This window comes from Sceloporus occidentalis, unplaced genomic scaffold (assembly GCF_023333645.1).
Source record: "Sceloporus occidentalis isolate IW3139 unplaced genomic scaffold, rSceOcc1.0.p SCAF_1, whole genome shotgun sequence".
Classification (NCBI taxonomy): domain Eukaryota; kingdom Metazoa; phylum Chordata; class Lepidosauria; order Squamata; family Phrynosomatidae; genus Sceloporus; species Sceloporus occidentalis.
In genome coordinates, this window is record NW_028316981.1 from 186,337,632 (window position 1) to 186,360,274 (window position 22,643).

General features: G+C 42.3%; 2 protein-coding genes across 8 annotated transcripts in view; one reads left to right on the forward strand and one right to left on the reverse strand.

Annotated features, from left to right (window-relative positions):
* RFX1 (regulatory factor X1) overlaps positions 1-16,844 on the forward strand; it is a 70,619-nt gene extending 53,775 nt beyond the window's left edge. For all 7 annotated transcript variants that reach the window (XM_089486791.1, XM_089486783.1, XM_089486818.1 and 4 more), the window contains 12 exons: positions 903-1,084; positions 2,908-3,027; positions 3,392-3,507; positions 4,045-4,163; positions 5,398-5,507; positions 6,597-6,748; positions 7,059-7,156; positions 7,494-7,643; positions 8,152-8,360; positions 8,530-8,683; positions 9,733-9,778; positions 11,534-16,844. In XM_089486791.1, the coding sequence (XP_089342917.1) occupies positions 903-1,084; positions 2,908-3,027; positions 3,392-3,507; positions 4,045-4,163; positions 5,398-5,507; positions 6,597-6,748; positions 7,059-7,156; positions 7,494-7,643; positions 8,152-8,360; positions 8,530-8,683; positions 9,733-9,778; positions 11,534-11,700 (1,623 nt within the window). In that variant the 3' untranslated portion in view covers positions 11,701-16,844. The remainder of the gene's footprint in view (positions 1-902; positions 1,085-2,907; positions 3,028-3,391; positions 3,508-4,044; positions 4,164-5,397; positions 5,508-6,596; positions 6,749-7,058; positions 7,157-7,493; positions 7,644-8,151; positions 8,361-8,529; positions 8,684-9,732; positions 9,779-11,533) is intronic.
* Positions 16,845-19,020: 2,176 nt separating this feature from the next.
* Positions 19,021-22,643, reverse strand: part of DCAF15 (DDB1 and CUL4 associated factor 15) — a 33,531-nt gene continuing 29,908 nt past the window's right edge. The window contains exons 12-13 of the mRNA XM_089486832.1: positions 20,270-20,385; positions 19,021-19,721 (exon numbers count right to left, since the gene is read on the reverse strand). Of these exons, the coding sequence (XP_089342958.1) occupies positions 19,666-19,721; positions 20,270-20,385 (172 nt within the window). The 3' untranslated portion in view covers positions 19,021-19,665. The remainder of the gene's footprint in view (positions 19,722-20,269; positions 20,386-22,643) is intronic.

Genomic DNA, 22,643 nt, shown 5'->3' on the forward strand with positions numbered 1-22,643 from the left:
ATAAATTATAAATTATTATTTGCATAGCTTTTGTCAGACTAATATATACTCATGTATTAGGCAAACTTGAAAGATTTCCATGTGCCAACTGAAGGAGGTTCAGTCAAAGTTCTCATCAAAAGTGATGCTGTCGTGAGGCAAATTAATTTGTTTTGAGTCCCATGGAAAGGGACACAGAGAGATTTTATGCCAAGGAACGCTGTTCCCCATACCACTTCCATAGCTACAAAACACACTGGCATAATTAAATTTTCTTAATTTATCTTGCGCAGGAAAGTTTTCTGAATGATTGTATCTCATATTAAGTAATGGGAGGGCAAGTTTTCTGGATTTTCCAGCCCTGAGCTCTCATATATCTTGCTCTCTAGGGCACACCTAGCAGCAACACTCTTTCCTAGACAATTTGGATTAAGTTGACAGATTGTGAAATCGGTTTGTTCTCTGTGTGTCTTATTTTAGATTAATTATTATTCCTTAGTTCGCCTCACCAAGATGATAGTGAGTAGCATAAAACACAACCCCCCATGTCTTTCAAGTCCTGTGGTGCTCATGAGGTTGTTGAAAGTGCTGTTTTTGTTAATGGAACAGGACTTGGATTGCAGAAGCCATCTAAGGCCTAGAAAGAGTCCTGCACTCCTTGTTTAAAAGAGGCAAAGCACATGGATATGTTGCTTTGCATCAGTAAGGGGTTGGGGTGCAGGAACAGGGACTAAACTCTCACAAGGCTCCTAAGACAGGCATCTGCCACCCAGAAGTATGTGGCAGTGCTTGAATTGTTAATTGGGAGATTTGTGGCAAAATGCCTAAATGCTGTCAATTAATAACTCCAATTGAAAGGGAAGCATCAAAGCTTGACAGGAAAGTTGGAAGGAATGGTAATGTGAAGCCCTGTTTCTTGCCAGGTCCAGTGGCTGTTGGATAACTATGAGACCGCTGAGGGTGTGAGCCTTCCCCGCAGTACCTTGTACTGCCATTACCTCCTGCATTGCCAGGAGCAGAAACTGGAGCCAGTCAACGCAGCATCCTTTGGCAAGCTGATCCGTTCGGTGTTTATGGGTCTCCGTACTCGCCGGCTTGGAACCAGGTAAACAGAAGAGAGCTTTCCTATTGGGATCTATATGTTTGCTGTGAGGTTGCTTGTCCACCAGTCCTCAGGCCTACTCCTGGAGCTTGTATTTTTCTGACTTGCATTATATCAGAAACATTTTGTGGTGTTCCAATAGGTGAAAACATGACTTTGAATTTTCTTCTTGATAACTTACCCCTAGAACAAACATTGGGGGGAAAATGTTGGTGTTTTGTATGTATGTGTGTTTGAAAATATTTGTGGTTTGTACATGATCATGGAGAACATCTGTGGTTGAGTCAATAGTTCTGAAGAGCTTCAAATCTCACCCTAAACATGAGAATACTAGTTGGCCTTGGAATGTTCAAATGGTTTCACAAACATTGTCTTTGGAACTTTTAAACGGGGGTTCCTAATTTGATGTTGGCAGAGGGAAGTTAGTGGATATACTTGGAACTGTCCACTAGAAAGTGTCAAGGCTGCTTTCACAAAATGGTTGTCATTCATAAATGTCTTGCCATGATAGGCATGATCACTCAGAGAACTCTTTAATTTTTATAGAAGGCAAATTAGCCCACGGATACTTCTTAAAAAAGAAAATAAAGAGCTGCTATTAACAACCCAAGTCAGAGTGGTGTAGTGGTTTGAGCATTGGATTGTGACTCTGGAGATCAGGATTCAGTTCTCCATTCAGCCATGGAAACCCACTGGGTGTTGTTTCCCCAAAAACCCTATGATAGAGTCGTCGTAAGTTGAAATTTACTTGAAGGCACACAACAACAACAACTAACAAATCACTATAAATAAAAAGTGTAATACATGATGCTGGGAAAAATATATCTGTATTTTCTGGCGTATAAGACTGCTTTTTAACCCAGGAAAATTGTCTCAAAAATCGGGGGTCATCTTATACGCCGGGGATTGTCTGATATGGCAGGTGATGAAACTTCTGAGCCAAACTGGAGAATCTGTGGTCACCGCATATGGTGGGGGGAGCTCAAAAACAGCCATGGGGTATGGAGAAAAAAGCTGTGTTTGTGCTACTGCTCTGATAGTCTTGGAGACAGGGAGCGCTGGGCAGGCAGGGAGAGCTGACCAATCCAAGCAGGCTTTGCATACAACAAGTTTTCCTGCTAAGTACCTGCATGTCATAAGCATTTGAATTAAAATTACCATATTGAAATCAAATCTGAAGTTTTTTAAATTTTTATTTGATGTGCATTGGAAGAGGGGTAGTCTTATATGGCGAGTATATCCCAAACTCTATATTTTAACTGGAAAAATTGGAGGTCGTCTTATACGCCGGAAAATATGGTACTTCATGATAAGACCAATAACCACAACAATCTTAGTAAAATTTTGTTTCAGAATTAACCATTACAAAAAAGAGAACAATCATCTAAGTATTTCTGTTTGACAGGGATACATATTTAATAGAGCTTTTCAGATAGCACTTTCTATATGGCTAATCTCTATGATTCAGGCATAAATTATACAACAGTAAATATATTTTGTTTGACTCTAAAATAATAAACAAATAGATTATAGAGGGCACTCTAGGAGAGTAGTGAAAGTTTGAGTAAGGCCGTGCAGACATTGTGGTCGGATCTTTTGATAAATCAGAGCAACTTGCCATCTAGCTTGTTTGAACTGAACTTTAAATTCAGTCATTCTCCTCTCTTCCCCCCTAGTAAAAGAGCCCATCCTCTGGCTATCTCATTATGTTGTCTTAACTATGTAACTATGTGAAAGAGTACTCAGTCTTGAGCAGTCCTTGTTTTGTTGAAGATAAAGGGATTTATATGTTGGTTTATATTATTTTCATATTATTTCACCTCCAGAGGGAATTCCAAATACCACTACTATGGGTTACGCATCAAAGCCAACTCCCCACTGCTACGGCTCATGGAAGACCAGCAACACCTGGCCATGAGGCAACAGCCCTTTTCCCAGAAGCAGAGGTGAGAAACAGTGCAGGGGAAGGTTTGTAGCTTTGTGAACAGGATAGGCTTTGGTTGGACTTGGTATAAGGTTGCTTCTTGGGTTCCTCTGTGCTCTCCTAAGATCTCTACCATTTTCTATCCACTATTGTAGCCTCCATAGATTATCTCTGGAACTTTTGGTTCCCATCCTCTACTCATACCCCTAGTTTCTTACAGGCAGTGCATTATCACTAAGGAACCTCTTTCTCCTCCACCTTCCACACTTTTGGCAAGACGCAATCCAGCCCCTATCCTGATGCTATTATGCATTCTCTCTTCCCTTTCTCACACCCAGTGGTTGATTTTCTTATATGCCCTAATCCAAAACTGCTCTGCCTTTTAGGCTCAAAACCATTCAGAAGATGGAGGGAATGACCAATGGAGTAGCTGTGGGTCAGCAGCAGGCTTCTGGACTGTCTGACATTAGTGCCCAAGTGCAACAGTACCAGCAGTTCCTGGGTAAGAAGTGATACTTCATCTTAAGAAGCTTCAGACTATCTGAGATCTGGGAGCTGGCAGCAGAGAGGGATGTGCCACCAACGTCTCTGTGTGGGTTTCATAGACCACCTTGCTTGCAGAAAATGGCTCTTTGATGGGCACCGTGAGGCTCATATGTGTGTGATATGGGTAGCTTGATTGATAACCCACATAGCTTCTGTGCAGTGGGAACATGGCTTCAAGCCATACAATAGACTGCGCTCAAATGTATGGAGAACCTCTATGTCCCAGAAATATATGCAGCTGGAGATTTTCCATGTAGTTGGACCACTGTTTGTGGGAAGTCATCTCCAAATGTTATCGACCACAGAGGAAAATTTTACCTTTTGGCAACCATCATATTATCCTTATTTCTTCTGAAGTAGCTCTACCTGACTTGAGTTTCTTACAAAGCAGGTTCTGGTCTGAAGAAACTATTGGTTTCACCTTGAGTAACTGATGACAAAGTGTAGGATTCTGCACTAGGACCAGAATTCAACTTCTATTTCCTCTGTGCAGATGCCTCTCGCAGCCTGCCTGACTTTGCAGAGTTAGACCTACAAGGGAAGGCCCTCCCTGAGGGCATTGGGCCTGAAGATTTGAAAGCTTTCCAGTTGCTCTATAGAGAACATTGTGAGGTACGTGTGAAGAGTATATTTAAAAGTGGAAATTGGGCACAGACGAGTGACATGGGAAGCATGATTATTACAGAAGACAGCTGAAAAGTATAACAGGTTATGTGAACCCTTGGCAGACTGGCATCTGCTGGGTCATCCTGTACAGCATGCATGCATGCCTATAGAATGTATGGTGCTCTGGCTGCTTCCAGGTCAAGTCCCATCAGTGAAATCAGCATCAGGCTAACCCTGAATGCTTTCCCTAGAGGTTTTTTTAAATTTTTATTTTATTAAAATAAAATAAAATAAACCCTTTGGTGAACTTCTTTTCTAGGCAATTTGAATAGCATAGCCTTCTGTCCGAAACACATAAATGCAGCCAATGTTGTAATTGCTTGAATATGTGAAAATGCTCTGCAGTGTCAACATAATACAGGACTCTTTTCATCACCAATTTAGAGGTGACTAACATGTTGCTTAAGGTTACGTTGTGTGAACACAACCTAATAGGGATTTTCAGCTCCCATTTCCAAATGACATTTAAGTGCCTGAGATCCTAGTGAAGATTTAATTATTAGTTGACCCATTTGAGATGATTATTTATGTTGATATCTAGCCAAAAGAAGCTAGATAAGACTTGAGAAGCATCTTGCCATTTCCATGTATTTCTTAAAGACTAACAGATGTATGCCATGGGCTACAGTCCATATGTGCGAAACAAGCAATCAATGAACAAGAAACACAGATACGCACACACACCACTTGGAAAAAATCTGTTTTGACATTGAGGTACTAATAAACACATGCCGAAACGTAAATACTGTATACAGGCAAGCAGCTAAAGTTAATAAGATTCAATAACTAAAAGACAGCAAACTCTTTGATGTAGCTGAGTATAGGAACAGTCAGAATTGAAGGCAGGTATTCCATTTGCATGATGTATCCAGTGTAATTGGATATGATCAACTTTTTGGTTTCAGACTTGAAAGAAAGTGTGTTGTGTTTTTCTGTGAATTCAGTGGAGAAGCCCCATGCTGTTAATCAGGTGTAATTGTCTGCTTGTGCATCATGGTCTTGAATTCAGAAATAGAATGTTGTGACTGACAGAAATGTGTTAGACAGGTGGATTGATTTGTTATAAACAGTTTATAATCTAGATGGCACAAGCTAATTAATTTAGGAAGAAGTGTCCTGTTGGTGTCCTTTTCAGTTTGGTATATTATAATTGGATTATTAATTTTCTCTTCATTCTCAGGCAATTGTTGATGTGATGGTCAACCTGCAGTTCACCCTGGTGGAGACACTCTGGAAGACATTTTGGCGATACAATATGAACCAGCCTAGTGAAGCCACCCCAATTGTTATGTAAGTGTGTCTGCAGGTGGGATTGGCTCTTCTCTAAAAAATTCCTCTATCTATTGAGTTCAAGTGATGGTTTATTTATTTGTTACATTTATATCCCCCCTTTCTTCCAATGAGCTCACAGTGGCATATACGGCTTTCCCCTCCCGTTTTATTTTGTCAATAACCCTGTGAGGTGTTTTATGCTACAGGAGAGATCAGTTGGTCCAAACTAACCTTGTAAGCTTCATGGCATAACAGGGACTGGAATTTGGACCTCCTAAATTCCAGTCCTACCCAAGTTGCTGCACCACACTCTTTAAGTTGACAGCCTTGTGACTGCGTCCCTGCTGATTCCTTCAGTAAGAACATCACACAGACCATGGGCAGTCTGTCTACAGCGCAGATACTGCCCATGGTCTGTGTGATGTTCTTACTGAGATACTGCTTAGTGACACAGGGAGTGGGGATTTGTGACACACCTGGCAAGAAAGGGGGAGCACTTTTTTAATCTCCTTTGGTAATAACCCAGCACTTGTCAAAGTAGTGAATTGTGGTTCCACTTCTATATCAGCACCTCCTCGTGTTCCTGTTTTCCCCTTCGCAATCAGCTCATGATTATTTTTGCCAGCAACTCTTGAGTATACCCATGTATTGTTTGCAAGCTCCTTTCCTACAGAATTGCTTGCCTATGAACTCTAACAAAATGAAGGATCAGGTCAGTACTTTTCAGGCTCTTGGTTCAGGCTGTCTGTGGACTTTGGCATATACCAGTATACAGAACGTAAAGTGGGTATTTCAAGGGGCAAAGAAAATTATGCATAAAGAGAAAATTGTTAGTAAACCTCCTATAACCTGATGTCTAAAACATTGTTGGATTTTGTTGTGGGAAGGACTGCTTATTTGGCAGGGAACTTGAGAAGAAGGAAACAAGAAGTAGGTGCTCCTGCTTTAACTGTCTCATCATAGCATCTCCATATTATCTATATACTGGTTCTTAAATCTGAATAAACAAAACCCACTGATTATTCTAGTGGAAAGGCTACGTAATGGAGAATTTGCATGGGGGCTTATGACAGTGCTCTTTAACCTGTTGTCTGTGTTTATGTTTAGCCATGATGAAGCAGAGAAGCGCCTCCCAAAAAGCTGCTTGGTGACCCTGTCCAAATATGAACCTGTTCTCAAATGGACAAAGGACTGTGACAACTTGCTGTACCAGGGGCTGGTAGAGGTCTTGATCCCAGAAGTGCTCCGGCCCATTCCGAGTAAGCTCACCTTGCACAGCTGACATTTGGTATGGCACAGACTTTGAGTCAGTGTCAATACCCTGGTAAAAGCAAAGTATTTCAGATGCTGATGAGCATTTGCCTGGCAATTCTGCTTTGCACTTGGCTGTTTGGCCCCCTGATGAGAGGTGGAAAGCTCCTTTGGCCTCAGTTTGGAGGTACTGAAGCCATCCATATAGAGTTCGGTTGTCTATGCATTTACTGCTTATTTCTGACAAACAGAGGACTACCAGACACTGGAACTGGCCCTCAGGGGCAATGTAACGGTTGCTGTTCTGTTTTGCTTCAGGTGCCTTGACGCAAGCAATCCGAAATTTTGCAAAAAGTTTGGAGAGCTGGCTGACAAATGCCATGATGAATATTCCAGAAGAGATGGTCCGTGTGAAGGTGAGCCAAAAGGTGAAAGGTTTTGGAGGGAGGAAGGGTGGATTAGGGTTGGGTTCTTAGCCATACACTTTCCTCTCAGGTGGAGACTGTCCAGTGGTATTCTCTGGAGTCTTTGGTTTGTGCTAGGGCAGACTAACAGACAAATGTCGAATCATATCAGGACAGGTTTTCAGAACCTGATGCCAGCATTCCCTTTTGCTAGGGATCTGAGTCATTCCTCCTGCCACTTCCTGCTAGGTTTGAAATTGCGTTGTTCTCCTAGTCCTTTGGGCTCTTATTCTCATAGAGTACAAAATTGTGGGGGAACAAGTTGTATCCCCAGTGTTTTGTCTTTCAGGTGGCAGCAGCAAGTGCCTTTGCCCAGACCCTGCGGCGTTACACCTCCCTGAACCATCTTGCCCAGGCTGCCCGGGCCGTCTTACAGAACACAGCTCAGATTAATCAGATGCTGAGCGATCTCAACCGGGTGGATTTTGCAAATGTCCAGGTAACTCCCCACAGACTCCTTTCCAGCCTGAAGGTTCAGTCATGCTCAGCAAGAGTTGAGGGGGATAAAATACTATGAATTGCTGGATGATAAGAGATGTACTCTAGTGTTGGTGTGGAACAAAACATTGATAAGCCATGCTGTTATTCAAAAGGCTTTTATTATCTTGCTGACGTGTTTCAAGAAGGCCCTTCTTCGAGAGCTGGCTCTTCTATTTCTGTTTCTCTGTGTCCAGAGTTCTACCAGTTGGTTCACCTCCCTCTCCAATAGCAGGTGCACTAGGAAACTTCGACTCTGGGTCCTGGAGATTCTTCTCACTTCAACCCTCCAGAGGTTGCTATGATCTTTCCTACCATAGCAGTTGGTAGCATCTGTTATACATCAGTGTCAGATTACCTTTGCAACTGCTCTGTTTCTACTACTTCTTAAAACAAATTCAGATGATTTGCCCTGTGAATGAGCAGGAGCCCTCCTGAGACGCCTTTCTCCTTCTCTTTGGTTCCCCCAGGAGCAGGCCTCATGGGTGTGTCGGTGCGAGGATCGTGTGGTGCAGCGCCTTGAGCAAGACTTTAAGATGACTCTGCAGCAGCAGAACTCTCTGGAGCAGTGGGCCGTGTGGCTGGATGGTGTAGTCAGCCAAGTCTTAAAACCCTACCATGGCAGCCCCAGCTTCCCCAAAGCCGCCAAACTCTTTCTCCTCAAGTGGTCCTTCTACAGGTAAAGTGAGATGCAGAGTGTTGGGCTTGATACTGAGCTCACATCCACTCCAGCCACAGCCTTTTTACTACCTTCCATGCTCTCCCCCACCCCTGCTTTCTGTAAAGTAGTGTGATTGAGCCAATGTGATAACTGTTGCTCTGGGATGATTCTTCCCCCCCCCCCCCAGCTCCATGGTGATTCGGGATCTGACTCTGCGGAGTGCAGCCAGTTTTGGATCCTTCCATCTCATCCGTCTCTTGTATGATGAGTATATGTACTACCTGATAGAGCACCGTGTGGCTCAGGCCAAGGGCGAGACGCCTATCGCTGTGATGGGAGAGGTAGGTCTTGGGCCTTTGGAGTGAAGACTTGCTTGTGGGGCAAGACTCACTCTAGTTAACACACTTTCTGAAGTTGCTTTTAACTCTTTGTTTTCCATGTGTGGACAACATGCCTTTTAGATAGGTCAAGATAGGTCAAGATGCCTTATGTTACAGTGTAAGATCATGGGTCCCTTTAGCTCAGTTATGGTCCAAGTGTGACTTGTGGGATGCATGGAGCCTCTTTTTGTGTCTTTCCCCCACCCAGTGTTTCATGCTGTACTTTTTATCACTTAAAAAGGTATTCCAGGAGCAGCTATTTTATGGCAGAACTGAACACTACCTCTAAAGTCAAAAACAAGTAAAAAAACAACAACCCCACAACAACTCAGAAATGATTTTCTGGGTGTTTCTAGTATTTATGCATGCATGCATGCATGCAATCTTTCTGTCTTTTGGGGCCTGTTGCAACCCACAGTCAGTCCCCCTCCCTCAACCCTCTAAATTTGCCTGCTCCTGTCTAACTTAATGTTGTTTATCGAGGCAGTTGCCCTCCAGAATCTCTATCAGTCGTCCTTTTAAGCATAGCGTAAGATCCTTCTAACTTGAGATGCCAGGGATTCAAGCTGAGAGCATTGGCAAGGGCTGCATTGCTGAATTAGAAAATACTAGGAGTGTGTATTGGTTTGGAAACAAGATGCAGCATGTTGTAGTTCATTCAAGTTGGGAACACTGCCATGATGTTCATTCAGAAACCCAGACCTTATTAATACATGGGGAGACATGCCCAGTTTCTCAGCCATCTGTATTTGAGCAGCTGGTGAGATTCCCAGTAAATTAGAAAAACGCAAAGAGATGGGTTTCCTCCACTCTGAATGTGTAAAAGGTGAGGTCTGTTTATTCATTTGGAAGCCCTTCCCTGTTTTTCTCATCGATCCCACGTTAGCTCTCTCTATACACCAGTAAAAGGACTGTGTGGCATCTCTCTTATGTATAGTTAGATTGCAGGCAGAGATGGTTGCCAAGTCAGGATCATCCTTACTGACATTTGTTTTTTCCTTGTTTTCAAGTTTGCGAACCTGACGAGTTCCTTGAACTCCTTGGACCCAGATAAAGGTACTGTCTGGCCCCTTGAGAAGCCAAAAACTTTCTTGGGTCTTTTGTTAATGATAGATTGTAGAGGTCTTTTAACCATTATGCCTCCATTTAACTTATAAATGTGTGAGGTGATACTCTTCTTTCTGTTTTATTAGTGTAAAAAGGGGAGAGAAGGAAGGTGGTGTTAATTTGAAACTACTTGTTGAGTAGGGGGGTGTTTTGGTGGATCTCAGCTGTGCACAGCAGGGGCCCTTTCACACTATACAGATTAATACCACTGTAACTGCCATGGCTACATCATATGAAATCTTGGGGTTTGAGGGAGAGGCCCTTACATTCTCAGCCAGAGAGGTCCTCTACTGCCTCTGACCAAACTACAAGCCCCTGGTTGGTACAGGAGGAAGCCATGGCAGTTGAAGGGAATTCATAACACTATAACTGTGTTGTGTGAAAGGACCCCAGGAGGAAATTCACAACACAATCACAGAGGCCAAGAACCAGTAGCATGCTGATAGAGTGTAAGTTTTCATTAGCATGCTTATCTTGTTGTGTTTGCAAACAAGAGAGAGTTAAATTGAATATTTAAAGCCACTTGTATCCAGTTTATTAATACCGGAAAACAATGATCCTTGCTAAAAATGAGGGACCTATAACATTGATTATATGCAAATAATGGAGTGACAAATTCTGGCAAGTGAGTTAAAGTGAGAGATAATAGAGAAATACTAAACATATAAAAGAATGGAATCATTTCATCATATGCTGGAAAGCAAAACATAATTTAGAAATAGCTATTCATGTTTATTATTTGGTTAGTGATTTAATACATAGACTGCTTGCATGAAATCAAGTTTATGCTTCATTGCTATTTTATTCCATTAATGAATTATATTAAGAAATTACAAGTTCTGGTCCTTTTTCAATATTCACTGTTTTCTAATATCTTTCTTAGAACAATTTTATGTGAACATTATATTGTATTGACTTAGGGGGTGTATTTCTATTGAAATATTGAGAGAGATCATTTTAAATAATAACAAATAAACAGGTGGAGGTAATTTTTTCAAGTCCATTGGAGTGGGAGCAGTTCCCTTCCCCATTTCTTTGATAAAATAAGGGCTGCCTAGATAGCAAAGCCAAAAATCTCTGGGTGATTGAATGTAAGAATTGGTTTGGTGATTCATAAAAAAGACCTGCCTGGGTCGTCATCCTGTTTCCAAAAGGACCTTACTTCCAAATGCCCTGTGAAGAGTCTTGGAAGCAGTACTGAAAGTCAATGGGCCTTCCTTGTTATTTGCCCTCAGAATCTGGATACTTGAGTGTTCTTGGGCTGTTGTTTTGTGTAGGTGATTTTGTTCTTGTTATTTTTGTCCTTTTAAGCATGGAGTCTCCATTTAGCTCTGATGGCTAACGGTCATTGCAAGATACAGACTCCTGGAATATTTCATTTTGTTGTAGATGGTTGCTGCTAGAGATTGTCATCTGAAAAAGATTATTTGTTCAAAGGCTTGTAATTACTGGGCAAAGAGTTCAGAGACCTGTCCTTTTCTCTTCCTGCTGTTCAGAGTCAAGTGGATATATGAGGTCCTGAGCCTTAAGACTGTGGTTTGAAATTTATTTATTTGTGTAATTTAAATAGGCAGCTTGATGCATTGAGGCCCAAGGAAAAGGAATGAAATTGCGGTTTCCACAGTACCATGACACAGTTTCTTATCGTGAGAATGAGTATACTCTAAGATTGTTTTAACCACACCTCCTCTTTTTAAAAATCAGATGAGGAAGAGGAAGAGGAGGAAGAGAGCGATGAGGAAATGCCCCAGGAGTTATCTCTCAGCTCCAATGAGTCCAGCAGCTTAACCGCCGACCCCATGGAGCCACCCTCAAAGCTGGCACGGACAGACTCGCGAGGCATCTTTGTGCAAGCATTGCCCTCCAGCTAGAGTGACAAAAAGGGACTGACTGCTTAAATGGCCAGCAGGAGGCCAGGGTGCATCTTGCGCTGTGTTGTGCTGCCCTGCGATAAAGATGAGCTATTCCTGTCTCCGAGTGGTATGCAACGCGCTTTCATTTCACGCCTCTCTCCCCCTCCCCATCTGACCTGTTCCCACCCCAGTGCAGCCCAACCAAGTCCCCCATTAGGAATGTTCACTCTACAGAGCTGCGCAGCCCTTGGTGACCCTGAGGGAATGCTGGCCCTGGCCCTTGGTTTTGCTGCTGGGATTGATTGGGTTTTGCCTTTTCCAAGCTACTTCTCTGGTTATTAGGGGTAGTTAGGAACTGGCTCAGATCTCATGCCCCATGCCCTTCATTTGTGGAGGGGGTGAGAATGTTCTTGCCTGGGGTCCAGGTTCCAGTACCAGTCTGGGGTGGGAGGCTCCACTCATACTGCTGGGAGTGGATGAAGGCTGTGCTTTGAAATCATAACACTGGCCCTGGCTCTCTTAAGGCCTTTATTTTTCTGCCTCATGGGGGAGCATAAAGAGATGCACCTTATCTGGTGAACCTGAGCAACCTGACCTACTTCGCTGCCCAGCTAAGCCACTGCGACTGCCACCTGAATGTCACTGTTTTGTGGGGAGGCTTTCCATGTGTCTGCCTGGGAGTTACCCTTGATCCTGGGTATCTGCCTTAGTTTTGTACTTCTGTTGGACACACAGGGTGGGTTTCTAGATGCTGGGAGTGTTCACTGTATTTAGGGCAGCTCATACCAGCAACAATTGGGACAAGTTGAAAAAGATTATCCGGTGTTCTAGTCATCCCACAGCTTCAACACAGACTGTGGATTGTGTAACTGCTTTATGTGGAAGTAGCTGAGCCCACTAGTGGCTCTTCCCAGCATGGTGTGCACACTGCCTTAAGCTCATTGAGTGGGATGAAATGATAACTTGGATGAAAGAGTCTCCATGCAGTCACAACTGCACTTCCAAGTTCCCATATTGCTACAAATGCGTGCCTAATAACTGTGGGCATGTGCCACCTGCTGCTCCTGCCTTTTGAAGCCAAGCAGACTTAAACATGAAGAACAAGGTGTCTACAGGCAGTCAGGAAGTCAGCAAGCAGGGCTTCTTGTGAGAAGAGCAAGAGCTCTAAGCCTTCAGTATCATGGGTGTGGTGGGTATACCTGGATGTTGGCCTGACAATTCCAGGTTTGTAATTGGGGTCACTCTGAAATCTCCAGGTACTTGGAGGTAAACAATGCAGGGTTTATTCTCCCCTCCCCTGACAGTTCATCCTGTCACTGCTAGGTATAAAGGAGGAAAATCAGCCCCACAAAAACCATGTCTAACTACACAAATGCCTCTTTCATGCTGCAGACCCTTTTGGCTTATTCCACTGCTGCCCTTCCTCTGGTTTTTTTAGGGGTAGGGAGGCTAGCAGCAGCAAAATGTTTTTCTGGTGTTTTATTGTACTTGTTCATTAGTTTTGTTTTTGTATGCAGTTTTGAGCCTCTTGGCGCTCCTCCTGGTGGCGATATGTCTGATGTTTGTGGCTCTTGGGCAGATTTCAGCTCTGTGTTGAGATAAGTCAGGAAACCCACCTGCTCTTAGCGCAAAAGGCAAAGTGATCCCTTTGAATTCTGCCAGTGAGCCAAGCCTTGTGACTAGGGTGAGATACAGTACCAGCACCTTTACATCCATTGCCCCTTATTCTTGTGTCAGATCTGAGACAGCTGTGTCCTCACATTCTATCCATGTCAGGCTGTCTTTTCCCAGTTGCCACATCTTTCTTACAATGGCTAACTCCAGTGCTGAGCAGCTCCTTTGGCTTGTAGAACTCAGCCACTTCTTCTACTGCCTTCTGGCAATCATGGGTAACCCATTTCATCTCCCTGAATGCTCTGCTTTTTTAAAAGCCTTAGTTCAGATGCCCATGATATACAGCACTGAAAATGCAACTTGCCTTTGCAGCTGCAAGGACAGAGAGAGAGGACTTTGGCCAAGGTGTGGAGAGCAGGATAAGGATAGTCCTATATTGTTGGTTATATTGCAGGAAGATGGCACTTTTGTAGGAGTTACTCCACTTAATGTTAACTGTAGAATACAGTTGTATGCCAGCTACATATATTCTTGACAGCCCTGCATTGGCCACACTGCAAGAGTAGAGGCCAAAGGATTTGGACTAAATTTAAGACAGGTTGTATTGTTGATGTACCCCATTGGAGGTCAGTGGCATGTGCAGAAATAAGAGTGTGCAGCAGAATAGGGCTCATTGCAGAAATATGCCCAGGGCCAACATGAAGGGATTAGTGGCAGGTATGCCAAGGCTCATAACCTGTATGAGTAGCTGCGTCCTCATCCTTTGAAGTGCTTGTAGCAAAGTACGGAGCTCCATTAGCAGTTGGTTTATTCTTCAGTGAGGCTGGATTGTTACAGGTGATGTTCCTGGCCTTAGCTTCAGCACATTGACCTATCCAGGTCTAAAAGGTGAGACTCAAAAACAGCGCACCTATATAAAAACTATTTGCTCATTCTGGCTTTTAGAGCAATTTCCTTAAGTACTAAGGACAGTCTCCTTTGAATCCAGATCAGGGAAATTATTGTAGACTCCCTGAAAGAATATTCAGGGGTAGCCATGTTGGCCACAGAGCAAATAAAAAAATCCCCTAATGATACCTTTATGGGGACAACTAAAATGCACATGTTGCAAGCTTTCGAAGCCTTCTTCATCAGGCAAGGTGTTAAAACCATACAGGAGATGTTAATGGTCCTGCATGTTGCTGGGTTTTTTTGTTCTCTGTTCAGATAGTATGGAGGGGTATTATTTGCAGGCTGGAACCTCCTCCCTCTGGTCAGGAAATTTAACTCCATTTGCAAAAAAAAGCATACTTTTTGTTTTGCAAATGGATGTTAAATTTCTTGGGCTTTGAGCATCTCCCAGTGTCCATATGTATGGTTTTTAACACCTTGCCTGATGAAGAAGCCAGTGGAGTTTTGAAAGGTAGGAACATGTAATTATACATTTTGGTTGGCGCAATAAAGGTATCCCTGAAAGGAGTCCTCTACACAGTGCAATTTGAGGCAGTGCTTGTGTGTCTCTTTGTGTTGTAGATGGGCACCCAAAGGGCAGACACAGAAATGAAACCCTCTGGGTTGTCCCTAAGCTGGTAGCAAGCCATCTCTGCTCTTAGACACATCATGTGAAATCTTGGGCATGTGTTTCTCCATAAATGTTCTCAGATGACAGCCTGATAATGCTTGTGGTCAATTAGCTAGTCAAATTGAGAACTCATTTCTGGTCTGTCTGTTTTCTGGGCAAGCAACTCCATGTCCTCATCCCTTCATTTCACATCAAAAACTGCTAACAGCTGGAGACGCCTTGTCCTAGCCCCAGCCACTACACCATCTTGTTTGCAGCCTCAACCAAATAGGTGGTCTCTCACTTTTAGCAACATTTGCCTGCTATTGACAGCCTAGAACCCCAACATCTGACCTAGTGAGACTTACAGCACCAGGATCAGAAACCTGCATTTTGCCTCTGATCCTTCTACTGAGGGCATTCCTGGCCAGCTGTTATTGCTGCAGTAGAATGGGTGGAGTGTATTAAACAGGACCTTGCCCACTGCAATAATAAAAAGCAAGCCATGTCAGTCTACAGTAGTGAAGGACTCCTTAAATTTGTTGCCCAGCCTGCGAGCCAGCAGATTTCTTGACAAACTCTGTGTGGGGGGAACATACAGGTGCCAACTTTTTCTTTTTGCTTTGCTCCTGTAGCAAAATGCTACACTGAAAAGGAGACTTTTGCACATAAAGCACCTCTTAGTTTTGAATACAACAGGTAGGCAGCATCTTGAAGATGTCAGTGGGATATTTTTCTGGTTGCTGGAAGTTTCATAGACATTACCCACCCTGCATACGCATCTTCTCAGAAAAGCACCTTAGTTACCATACATGCGTATTCTGCCATTTTCACTAATGAGACCCAGCAGCACTTTGTTTATTCAGACATGATGTGCTTTGCTTTTAAAATACGCTGTTCTGGTATACCTAAAACAAACATCAACTCCATTGTTGCAGATCTGTAAACATGCTTTGCTTTGTGAAGTGTTCAGGTATGTCCATCAGTGAGAAAGGGGTACATTTCATGCCACAACAGGGAGAAGCCAATAAAGGGACAGGTCCTAATCGAGGTTCAAAAAACAAAACTTTTCTGTTCCAGCATTCCTCCCCAGTCCCTGCTCTCTGAAATGTATGCAGATTGGCTTTTAGCTTTAGAAAAGTCCTAACTTTGGTAAGAAAAATGGATCTAGTTGTTTGCAAAAACTTTGCTTTCTGTGAGCTAGCTATTCCCTCTATGAACTGTGCAGAATGCTGGATCCACCAATCAGTCACACAGGACTCAACAACATGAATGAGCTTACCTTTGTATTCAGTTGCTGCCTTACACAACAACAAACCTTTCCCTCTGAACCAGGATTCTCTCTGTCCACCAAGCAGATTGGCTGCAGAGCAGCTAGGGACAGTTCTTAGAAGGCCCAACTCTGTTTGGGTGCTTCAGAAATACTTGCTAGCTGAGAACATAAGTAGCCCTTGGTTTTAAACAGAAATCAGTCCTTTGTTTCCTCTCTGTACTAGTAACTAAGCAAATAGGTTTGGTTACTTCCCGCTTTAGAGAAAGTAATCACTCTTTTGGTTTGTAACTGAATATTAGATATTCTAGTTTTAAACAGAAAAAAATATCTGTGCTTTTATATGTAATTACTAATTCTTGTTCTATAAACCACCTAAATATTGTGAGATTGGTGAAGATAAATTACTTGATATTTTTGGGTTTTTCAACCATCATGGCCTTATTTGTTCAATTTTTCCAGTGTTTTAAACCTGTGATATAGATGTTTATTGCAAAATCTACATATTGTATAAAATATATATTTTGTGTCAATCTTTTTGTGCGGCGACAGCAGCTTTAGCTGCACTATAGACTTCAAGTGGAGTTTGAAGAGCTTTGTAGGTGTCCTGGGTCCATGAGATGGGCAGTGCCTGTGGTCAGATGATGTACGTGTGTGTAGTCTAGAGTGCAAAAGCTGTTTTCTACCTTTTGTAGTTCTTTCTTAAGAAATAAATTCAGCTGTGTTCTTTGCCTAGAATGCTGCTTCTTACTCTTCCCAAAGTAAACGTTCGTTTTTGTGCTAACCAAAGAACAGGACAGGCTCTGTGACTCTGACAAAACTTAAGGGCAAAACTAGATGCCATGTGAACTATATATAATAAAAATGCAGTTTTCAACCATTAAATAACTGTTGCAGGGATGGGAGGTACAGGATCATAGTAGACAAGATTAACTTCCAAACCAGAAGGAAGGGGCCAATGCAATTAAAATCCCCTCTCCACAATCCCAGCAACGCCTTGGACATCTTTTTAAGAACTGGATGCTAGTTGCTTATATCTGATTAACACTTCATCTTGTTTGGGCATTTTGAAGAAGGGTAATAAGAGCCCAGACACTGACAATATCTTTTAATGTGAAGACCTGGTATCTGTTTGGTATTTCTCTGATGTATGACAGTTGTGCTACATGTGAAGCAAAACAGGGCAAGTTTTTCAGAGGTTTTTGTTTCTGTCAGAGATAGTCTAAAAATTGCCTTTACTCATGCAGACTATGACTTGTTACAGCTGTACAAAAGAGTTCATAAGGGAAAAAACAAGACAAAATCTTGATACTGTTACCTCTGGGTTTTGCTTGTATGTTTTCTGCATTTATGAGAAAACACATCCCATTCCAAGACAGGTTTCAGAACTGGAGAAGTGCTTCCTCCCCTACTCCCAATCCACCATGAATGTTATCATTATTAAGATGGTTACAGATAAGGCTTTTATCATGCTAGTGCTTTAAATCATTCACTGAATTTTACAGGGGTTTCTGATATTGCCCTTCTCCATTCATACATCCTTATTTTTCTTACTAAAAAGTATTAAGTAGAAAAATGCAAGGAGCTCTCTGTCTGAAAATAGTCTGGTGGCATTATTCTTTGTACCAAAATATAAGAAGGTCCATGCTCATGACACTGAAAGGTCACATGCTCTCTAGTCCCGCTTTGTGGCCTACAGAGAAACCACAAGGAAAACAAGAGTGTAACAGATGTTGTCTGCTAATGTTCCACAACACAGCACCTCTGATACGGGGACTAATACATAATCATCATGATTAGTAACTACTGATAGATTTAACATCCATGAATTTGAAAACTTTCCTCCCAAAGCCATCATCCATATTGGCACTATCCCTCGATATGGTACTGAGTTTCAGTGTCTTAGGTGCTATGTGAATAGTACTTCCTTTTCTCCTGAATCTCTCAACATTCAGCTGCAATGGATTTCCCTGTTGTTTTACTGAGAGGAAATTTTCTCCACAACAATATTTCTATCATGACCACAATGAGCTAGTGTGGCATAGTGATTTAAGTGCCAGACCAAGACTCACAGAGACCAGGATACACATTTTCACACAGCCATAGAAGACCCATGGAGTGCACCTCAGAGAAAGGCAATGGCAAACCACCTCAGAATACATCTTGGTTGGAAATGCTAGGATTGGGTCACCAGAAGTCAGAAATGACTTGAAGGTACACAACAACCTCTGCCAACACTACTCACCTACTATAAGCAACAATTTTAACCAGCATATTATTTTCTCATAGGGACTTGGTTCATGCTTCTTCTTCTTCTTATTATTATTATTATTATTACTACTACTACTACAATTGCCTTTTTCTGCACACTTTCCAACTTTACTGTAATATCTTTCTTGGGAGGTGACTTCAATTACACACAGTATTCCAGATGGGGTCACAGCACAGATTTGTATAAACACATTTCATACAAATCATGATACTATTATTTTATTGGCATTATAAGAAGTGATTTTTATTTTTGACATCTTTCCTAATGACTCCCAGCAAGGAATACATTGCTGTATAACAAACACAGCATGGAAGGCACAACCATGCAGCAGTTGTAAGCATGTCTGTATCTAGGTCTGTATTGGTTGCATAGGAGAAAAGTGGGATATAAGAAAATCCATCTTTTCACTTGCTACAGAAGCTAGAACACTCTTATTTTTTACTTACTTACTTACCTTGGCTCTGCTGCCAAGGCAAGCTACAAAAAGCAACTTCCACTCACATATGGATTCTTTGGTTTGTAGTCAGTGCTTACAAACTCTCAAGTGTGACTATTTCACTTTCTATTGTGTCAAGAGACTATGGCCCCAAAATCCCCACTGAGCTTACTCTAGAAGGAAAAATGAAACAGCAAGAGCCAATGTCAAATTTAAATGTTTATTGCAGGAACAGAAAACCTGCTTGAGACAAATTAGGATGGGGATTAAAGGGATGGCATCTACATTTAAGAGGGGGGGAAATCACTCCTCCAATGGGAGTGGTGGTGAAGTGCCTGAAACACAGAATAACATTCAAAATAGGGAAGAGGGTTTGGTCTCCTAAAAACCGATTATTAATTGCCCTGGGATAATTAATGCTTTAGCACCAGGGGAGGGCAAACCCTGTGGAAGACTTGCACCTGCTGAACACTCCTTGCGGCTTCACAGAGTAGACAGATGCAGTTAAAGTGGAGGGCTCCTGTCAGTACAGGAGTTGCTTTCTAGGGAGTGCACAAGCTCAGCTGGAACTTATGCGGTCCAACCCTTAAGACAAGCCTAAAAGGAGAAGTCAGTTCTTCAGAGCATCTGAAGTGGGCTTGTGGTTCCCACCCCACATGCAGAGATCCTGAAGCACAGGGTGCAGTTCTACCCACAGACGGAGTCCAACACAATCAAGGTAAGCTGGGCAGTTGTTGAGTCAAAAGGGATGGGGAATTAAAAACAACTTTTAACAAGGAGGTAGTTGAATCTGACACACAATTATGGCAGGAAATGAACTACTGATGCAAGCTTCTTTTTTGAACCTGACTTCATAAGACAATCCATGTGTAGCGCTCATTGTCTGCAAGGAATTTCAAGGAGCAGCCTGCAGGGGGAAAGAGACAAGCAAGTTAGTTACATTACACACTGTGCAGCTTCTACAGAACCTCAGGAACAGGTTGCCTTGCAAACCACCAGAGGATAAGAAGCTTCCAAGAATCCAACAGATTACCATTTAGGAGCACTATGGTAATTGGTCAGAACATAAGGAATGTGTGGAACCTCCTTTTCTGGAATTACAAGTCAACATGGCCAATAACTGGCATTTCTATATGAGCCAAAGCTCTCTCTGAATGCAAATGAGGGGTGAGGAGAAACAAGCAGAACCAAATTTCAAGCAACCAAGTAAGAGCAGGAATAAGATCTCCTATGTCCTAGAGGAATGTCCCTACCATAAAACTGCAGAAGTGTACTGGGAATTCATTGTGTATACAGTGAGCACTTGCACTGAGTAGCACCAGGTACACAAAGTACCATGTCCAATTCATTACTCTGTCCAGAAGCAGGCTGCTCAGTACCATCCAGCCAACTAAGGCCAAAGCACTTTCTAGTAGATGCTGAAAGGGATCCAAGTCAAGAACTGAGAAGATGTACCTTTATGAAGGGCCTCATTGGTCATCCTGTTGACGTAACGGCCACTGCTCTCTGGCACTAGCCACTTCATTACCATGTCCACACAACTTTTCCGGTAGGAGCTCCACACGCTGCCACTGAGAGAAAAGGGGAGAAAAGGCCAATAGGGTAAGTATAGTCTGCAAGTTGGGGGTCCCTAAAGATTTGTGCTATTTCTGTGGAGCCCACAGGATAACAGAAAATAATGTGTTCATTGCTGGCATCCTTTATATATTATAGGCTGAGTTGTTCCTTATCCAGAATTCTGAAATCTGAAATACTCCAAAAACTAAAATGTGCTGGGTGGCTGAGCTAGTGCTATCTTTGCTTTCTGATGGTTCACTGTACACAACCTTTGTTTCTTGAATAAAATTAAAACGGTGCATAAAAATACCTTCAGGTTAGGTGTAAAACATCTGGGTACTGCCCAATTTCCATAGCCACTGATCGGTTGTACAGGTCCAGCTTCAAGATGCTCTTAAGTACGGAGCGAGGAAGGACCAGCCTCTTTTCTTCAGCATAAGGCTCTTGGTGCTTAAGAGCAGCTGGAATGAGCTTGGAACATTCCCAAAGTTAATCAGTGGCTGAAGAAATGGAGCTGCCCCCCAGTTATTGCTGTGTGACAGGATGGAGGTCTTGAAGTAGATGATCCCAAACACATCCTTGTGCAAGGTCCACAAACAAACAAACACAGGTGTAATGTGCCTACAGTCACCAGCAGAATGCAGATCTGTATCAGTGTGATTTTCATGGCTGGCTTCAGTAAACTTGACTCTTGCAAGACAGACAGTATGTTGGGCAAGAGTGCTTACTCTAGATGTTTGGAAAGCAATTTACAAGATCAAGCCCAGGGACTAGCATTTAGGTACCAATGTGTTTTATGAGAGAAGAAGACCATGCAAGAGAAGGCTGGGATTGTGTGGCCTTCCAGATGGTGTAGCTGCATCTTCCATCTGTCCTTGCCACCACAGGTAATGGTGAAAGAGATGGGAGGGGGAAAAAGATTTGGACTTAAATATCTAAATTAAAGCACAGGATAGCAATACCTAGGGCGAGCAGTAGGTTTATTCATTTAACCTTTCTATGTCACAGTAACCTGACTGAATCTAGACAGGAAGCCCAGTTGTGAATATGTCCTGCATGGTATAGGACTAAACAAACAGAACTGCTGAGAAGAAGTAATTACTCTTTAATAGTAATTCAAATCTGAGATTACCAGGGGAAGAAACAGATTTATTCCCTAACCCACTGGTGTCCTTCCTTTCACCAGTATAAAGGAATGGCTACCATTCAGTCCTGTGGGAAAAAACTTATGTACATAGTTTGCCACAGGCCCAGGGAAGAGGAGAAAAAGAAACCAGAGAAGGATGGGCTAACTTCCACTGAAGAGGATCAAAGAGTGCAAAACCCAGTATACAGAAACCAAGAGAACAGGTGACAAGTTCAGCCAGATTTTTCTTTTTGGCAAATGTCTCTTTCAAAACAGGAAAAAAGTACAGTATTAATGAGTAATATAGGACTCATCTTTAATCTTGTCTTTTCTATCTGCTTTTAAATAGGCACTTTGTAAAATAAAGTAATAAAACAGTTTTTATTATCAATGTGTGTAGAAAGATAGAGCCAACCTGGTGTAGTTTCGGTGCTGAACTAGAACTCCTGAGACCAGGTTTTGAATTCCTGCTTGATCACCCAAACTGACTGGGTGACTTTGGGCAAGTTATATACTATCAGCCTCAAAGAAAGGCAAAGGCAAACACTCTCTGAACAAATCTTGCCAAGAAACTCCACGGTAAGTTTGCCTTAGGGGCACCATAAGTCAGTAGTGACTTTAATATACACACCAACAACATAGGCCCATAAACAAAAAAAGGGAAACAAGCAAAGTAAAAATCTGCGAGTCTAAAAGGCAAAACAACTTCTGAAAGGTGTAACAGGAGCAGAAGACAGGAGAGAAGAATAAAAGACACAGGAGAAACAGTAGGAGAAAACAGTTTAAAAAGCCAAATGTAAGGCTAGCTTCATGCTATGAATACACACCACCTGTCAAATGTATAAATGAACATGCATCAAGCAGCAGTGTTGCTTTGGTATTTTATTTCTTTAAAAGACTTATACGTTGCTTTTCCACAAGGACCCTCAAAGTGATATACTATTTATTACATCAAATCCATTAATTTTGAATAAAATGAAAACCAAACACAAAAACAAGCCACAACAATACCTATTGAAGAGATATCATTTTAACTGCCTAAACAAAACTCAGGAATCAAGCCAACCTGGCCTCTCAAGAGGGGTTCCAGTGCACTACAGAGAAACCTTGTCTCTTGTACCTGCTAACTGGTGGTAGAACTCTGGA